At 38.3% G+C, this 6,479-nt stretch overlaps 2 protein-coding genes across 3 annotated transcripts in view; one reads left to right on the plus strand and one right to left on the minus strand.

Annotated features, from left to right (window-relative positions):
• The window catches only part of LOC123971410 (cytoplasmic FMR1-interacting protein 1 homolog), a 1,205,200-nt gene that overhangs the window by 817,512 nt on the left and 381,209 nt on the right, over positions 1-6,479 (plus strand). The window lies entirely within an intron of this gene.
• On the minus strand, positions 498-4,171 carry cltrn (collectrin, amino acid transport regulator). Of its 2 annotated transcripts, XM_046050323.1 has the most exons (7): positions 3,970-4,171; positions 3,793-3,887; positions 3,348-3,406; positions 2,983-3,068; positions 2,679-2,795; positions 1,006-1,200; positions 498-913 (listed from the first exon to the last, which is right to left on the minus strand). In XM_046050323.1, the coding sequence occupies exons 2-7, from the start codon at positions 3,854-3,856 to the stop codon at positions 781-783; spliced, it is 654 nt and encodes a 217-aa protein (XP_045906279.1). In that variant the 5' UTR covers positions 3,857-3,887; positions 3,970-4,171; the 3' UTR covers positions 498-780. The 2 variants fall into 2 exon arrangements, with proteins under 2 accessions (XP_045906279.1, XP_045906278.1); XM_046050322.1 differs by having other exon boundaries at positions 3,793-4,171.

Raw genomic sequence — 6,479 nt, forward strand, 5'->3', positions numbered from 1 at the left:
ACAAAACTGGTTGATGTACAGAACATGTCAGAAACTCTGTTTTGATAATGAGCTTGACCACTGTTCATTTCAACAAGACTTGCATTTTTGAAAGAGCGGCGGACACCACCTCTGGGTGCTCGTTTGAATTTGATCGCATCAAAATTGCATTTTGGAAAGAAATACAGGTTATATCTAGCAAGAGACTTGTCTATAGTCTAGCATTTGTTTTTGATTAGAAAAATACAGATATGTACATTCTCTATATATCAAGATTACTTTTTTTGCCATAAATCCCAATTCTACATAACCTACTAACGCCATATTGAACTGGAAATAAGCCCTTGTTTTATATGAGACCAGTTTCTTGCTTGTTTTCATCTCATTCATTTATTTGTTTAAATATACAATAGAGTAAATGGTTAGCACAGTCACCAGATTTCTTTTTAAAGAGCAGATCACATCATCAGATCCTTTGCAAAAGATACCCAAAAGATAAAGCGACACATACCCTTTCACACAGTAATTCAGCAGTTTAATTTATCATTCCTAAACACAGAACATATACAGAAAGTATACATTCATTTAGAAAATGAAAGTACTGGCATTAAAAAAAAAATGCTTGTTTCTCTTTGAGGCAACAGGTAATGGCAGTATTGAAATGTTCAGCAAAAAATCAAATGTATTAAATTACCAGACTTATGATAAACTTCAACTTACAAGTCTACATGGAGCAGCTTAATATCCTTTTTTCCCATCTTATTGTTTACATGGAAGAGTTTTTATATAAGGGTTTTACATTTACATCTGTGTGAATCCTGCATCATCTGAAAAAGACATGTTGTAAACACCCTCACTTGCAGTTCCGTTTTCCAGTGTTTTCACCCGCGTCTCTTCATCATGGCCCTCATTGTTCATCTTTTCGTTCTTTTTGCTAGAAAAAGAAGCCAGAACCAGGACTGACTGAGCAAAGTAATCACATTTACAAACTGATCAATGTAATGCAACTGCAACCATCATGCTTACCGTTTCTTTTGGACCACAGAGGACACAAGCAGAACAATGATGCCAGCAAACACAGCTCCTATTACCACCCCGAACACAATGAGCCACGGAGGGGTGTCAGGGTTGACTGGTGCTGCCAGCGTGGGAGGGATGCCGATAAACTCCAGAGTCTTATCAGTTAGCAGAAAGGCATTGTTGATGCGATTCCTGGACTTTCTTTTGGAAAAAGTTAAAGCTTAGATTTAGAACACATATAATCCTTCAAATACTGACTTTTCAGGCCAACATGTGTCTGTCGCAAGTCAAATTTTGTGTGCCACTGATGCTTAAATGTATCCATCCAATTTTTAAAGAATTATCCTGGTCAGGGTCAGTGATTACAGGTAAGCAGAATAGCTCAAACATTTGTCACATCAGCAGTTTTTCCCTGGCAACTTTCTCTAGCTCCTCTCAAAGTACTTGAAACTGATGAGTTACAAAACATGTTTCATCAGTGATAAAGTTGTTCTCAAAACTACAAACATGGCTCAAGCTTTGATTCATCAAGTCAAGACAGTTTATTACTTTGTAGCTCAAATTCTTGATTTATCTCTAGGGTTTTACACTGCTTTATGTTGTAGATCCACAGTTCCTCAATTTGAATTAATTCAACCCCTCTCCAGTGTACTGTTAAATTTTCTAGTGGACTAAAAAAGCAATAGATTTTATTATTCTAGTACCAAAAAGTTAAAACTCCCATCTGCAATCTATGTAATAAAATATTGATACTTGGCGCCCATGTATCGATACAGTATTGCCATGGCAAATATCACGATATTATGCTGTATCGATTTTTTCCCCCACCCCTAAAAACCTCCTAAAGGTAAGAAGCCAGGGTGAATCCTTCCTAGGTACAATTTAAACTGAGTCCTGTCAGTGTGAAGGATACAACAGTCCTATTGGGCTTTACACATGACGCACAGGTCTCTCTTTAGATATAGACTTTCCCTACTACATTCAACAATGGGATGCTCCCATGCTTATTGCCACAGTACTACGTTAGAAAGAGTATGTTCAGAAATGCTTTAGGAATAATCATATTGGGTGTCTGAGCTATTGAAGAAGGCAAATCATATGTAGCACACTTCATAGAAAAGCAAGTGGTTTGGTTGGCTACGTCTCCACATCAGCAGATACAGGCAACAATAGTAGGCTAAGCAGCAAGCACGTATGATATTGTCATGTAGATTAAAAAATAATAAGTTAAATAATTGTATTAAACAGAAAGAGCTTAATTAGAGATAATGAACATGCTAAACAAAGTGCACTAGAAATAACCATGTTGCACAGCAGCTATTTCTAATTGACACACAATGAAAGCAAAACTTTTATACTTTAACTTAAGTAGGTTTGTCAAATGGTAATTTCTACTTTTTAATATTTACCATTATTCCACAATTATTACTTAATTGTTCAGAAAAATTACCTAGTCTCACTTTAACTAGCTAACCAGGATAAAAGCTTCTGCATTGTGAATCATTGCCAGCTCAAGAAGTTATATTTGTGTATCTGAGATTATTGCTTATCTGGATTCTGGATCCCCAGTGGCCATTAATTGTCTTGGCACTACTATTTCTGGGCTCTGTGTTAAAATAACCTACTGTATGATCAATGAACGGTTGCACAGGTGCAGTGTCACGGCATCATGTGATTACCTTACAGCATCCTCCACGAGTTTTTTATCAACTAGGCGTGATGTGTTCAGTGGTGACGTCACCACAAACCAGAACGACACTCTGGGAGTCTCATTGCATACAATGATGTTTGACACGCTGGTGAAGTTCCACAAGACAATAAAGACCACATCAGTGTCGTAACATGTTCATAAACCATGAGTCAATGATTTCATTACGGTAAAAAGAGATCATATAAAAAAGTTATTGTGATCATTTTATTAACACACAAAAGCAAAAAAAAAAAAAAAAAACAGCACAAGAGAACACACAAAAGTTTTCTTACTCATATTCCTGGCCGCTGGAGTTGCTCCTCATTGCAAAAGCCAGAGTTGCTCGGAAAAGGAACATTTCATTTTCATTCCAAACATACTGCAATAACAACAACAGGTCATGTGCTGTTTTCAGTGAAGTCCTTTAAGGTTAATTGATCACCAGATGGACCTTGTCCTCATGGTAAGCAGTCACACGCACGTTTAGTAAATCCTACCATATGACTGTACATAATAGTAGCTAGTTGCATGAACGATCAGTTGATTGTGAATATTATGCCACAGTGTTTGAAGAGCATATAACACTTCCGACAGTTGTTTATAATTTGATGCTTCGATCATTTTGTGCAGGCAGGTGAATATTTAAATATATACGTACAGCCTGATCTCCCAGGGCACTTTTGATGCTGAGTCGAACTTTGTAGCCATCTGAAGCGTCTATATATATAAAACAAATTTAAATTCATTGTTAGGAGAATTTAACATCATTTCTTGAATGCTTCATTAGTAACTCTCTCATAGAGGTGTAGAAAGACGGCATATATACTAGGATGTGTTTTAGAATAATTGTTGATGTCAAATGGAGGCCATTGTTACGAGGCAAACATTTGAGTTATGCATCTAATCCAGTTTTGTTTCAGATTAGAAGCTGCATTCCACACTTGAGAGGCAACAAAGGAGCACTACTAGACGGACAGCTTTACAGTAACAATGCTTGTGTTTGCCGATTCTATCTTAGTAGAAATACAATGTAGGATAACATGGGAATACAAAATATTTCACCCAAGCTTTTTATATCTGAGGCATTAAGTGTGGTCACCTACCTGGTGTACAGAGCTTTTCTGCCAGAGCAGATGACAAACAGAGCAGGAATAGGATCTTTTCCATCACTTCCCCAGAGAAGCAGAATAATAAAATGCTGCGAAAAGCTCAAGTGATTAGTGATTTGAGGAGGTCAACATTGGATATGGTCTGAGGTTAATGCTTAAGCCAGGACACACCTGAACTAACCCGCCCTCACTGTATAACATGGAAACTGTAGAGTGTGTGCTGCGGTGGAAGTGTTACTGTTTGTTCAGGCTTTCAAGGAGCCAGATAGGTTCGCTAATGTGTGAGAGGAGACCTGACGGAGAGGAACAAAACGTCTCAGTCTGCTTCTGTTTACTCAGCACAGTGCAGTGTTATGACCTGGCCATCCAGTATGCCAGGCACCTTTATATTAGCATGAAAACAGGATCTCAAAGATTGTATCAAATCAAACCAAATGAAAAAGTATCCGACCATATCTGCTCAGTAGTTGAGATAAGGTTACAGGATGCTGACAGTGTGCACTACATTCAGCACATAGTGACCCAACACTGGTACATGTCAGACTAAAGAGTTATTCTGCCTCCTTTACTGTGCCAAATCTTGATTTCATGAAAAGTTTACTTTACCTACTCCCTGTCTCACCTGAACATGGCTATCAGGTCTAACCTAGCTTTGCTATGTGAGGCAGACAATAAAATGCTGAACCGTTTCAACTAAATCTGCCAGACTAGACTCAGTTCACTGGACAAAGGTGTGAAAAGCTGTTATAGACAAAACCACAGTGAAAATTCTTAACTCGAGACACATGTTTAAGGTTAATCATCCATTCTGCCTTGACAATCACGCTCGCAATTTGGTTAATTTTTCATCCACTGTGTAGTCAGTGGTGGATGACTGACAGAGCCATTTATAAGAAACTAAGTGACACAGTACAATCGAGGCAAAGCCTGTTGCCAAGTTTGCTTTTTAAGTCTCTCTCATGATAGCAGTCTATATATACCATTTAAAACCCAGACCATATTAAACTGTGCACTGGGCCTACTATAAACGATCTTTTGCTCCCATAAAATGTCATAAGTGTTTTTCCATAAAACAGACAACACCCATGCTGAAATAATATAAACACATCTTACAGAGATTCACAGTACAAACCCTGCTAAAAGTCATGCTTCATCATTTTTTTATCTGGTTGGTTACAGTAAAGAACAATTAAAGAAAAATACTGTGTTGTCTTGTGTTGTGCTGTTCTTTTCGCTTCTGTCCAAGTTTGCTTATTTAGAGAAAAACATAATGGAAAATATAAAGTTCTCTTTTGGAGACATCCCATCCCATGAGTAAGTCTGACTTAACTGATGTAAAACACTAGCAACTTTAGATGTCTTTGGCTTTTGGATTGCTCCCAGTTAAGTCTCTGCAAAAGACTGTTTTACATATTCTTTTGCCATGGTACCACAGACTGCAGGTGTTTCCTTGAACAGATGATGGCAGCAGAGGCATTACTTTAGGACTTGGTTTTAAGAAAACTTCAATGAATTTCGATTTCCGACTAATGAGGAGCAACATTCATTATTTTATCATGGTCCTGTTTTTGAAATAGCCCAAAACATTATTAGAGTTCTGTCTTTGGTTGGCGCATCTGCAGCCCCACCCGCTTTAGAAAATGAATTGGTTTCAGTTAAAAGTTGGGCTATAGGTAGCCTTAATGATGATGCTATGGTAACTCATTCAGTCAGTTTTTTTTATATATACTTTACTTGAACGTTTCAAATGTAAATTTAAATTCCTAGTCCACTACATTTCAGAGGGAAATGTACTTTTTACTAAACTACATTTGTCTTACAGCTTTAGTTGCTTTTCAGAATAAGATTTCTCACCATGGTTTCATTTAAATAACTTTGAGGCTCAAATTATTAAATGATCCAATATTTCACAAAAAAAGAAAAATAAAGTCAAAAAATTATTGAAGAATTTATTAAGCAGAGCTTTGTTTTTTTTTCTTATTTTCCTGCCCCACTGACCATCTCATGACTCCTCAGATTTATTTTGTGACTATTTGGAGGACCACGATCCCTCGCTCCTGCGTCAACCAGCTACAACAGCTTGAATGCTCCTCCTTGTGCACCGATGCATCATCGGCCCACCGGCCCTACATAAACTGCATTACCCAGGGGGCACTACGTTCTGCTCACCTGCCTGCTACTAGGTGCGTTGGAGGCTTTTTATATACATTCTACCTGCGTGAACTTGCTGTAAGTTTAGAATCAGAAATGCCGCGAGATCAGTCCAAAGGGGGTTCCAACTTTGTGTCGCCGGACTCAGCGACTGCAGCCGCCTTGCTCCCGCGAGGTTTTAATGTCATGTGACATGGTGAAGTTTTGCAGCGCCGGCGATAGTCGGACGCTGTTTGTAGCGTGCATCACATTAAGTCAGCGCTGAGTCAGGAGGGAGAAGATCGGGTGCCTTTTTCAAAAGAACATGTTCAGCTTTTCATAAAGTCGCGCATCAGTGTCACGTTTCGTGGTACGACCAATCACAGCCTGGATGGGGCGGGACATTAAAAAAATCATGACGTGCTGCAGCACACTTCCAAATGTTGAACTCGTGCATGAATGGTTATAATAAGTGACGATTTTGTACATAGCATTAACAAATTAGGGAATAACCACAATGTCTAGAGCGTTTTCTTGCTCAAGGATTTTAT

This window comes from Micropterus dolomieu, linkage group LG05, assembly GCF_021292245.1.
Source record: "Micropterus dolomieu isolate WLL.071019.BEF.003 ecotype Adirondacks linkage group LG05, ASM2129224v1, whole genome shotgun sequence".
NCBI lineage: Eukaryota > Metazoa > Chordata > Actinopteri > Centrarchiformes > Centrarchidae > Micropterus > Micropterus dolomieu.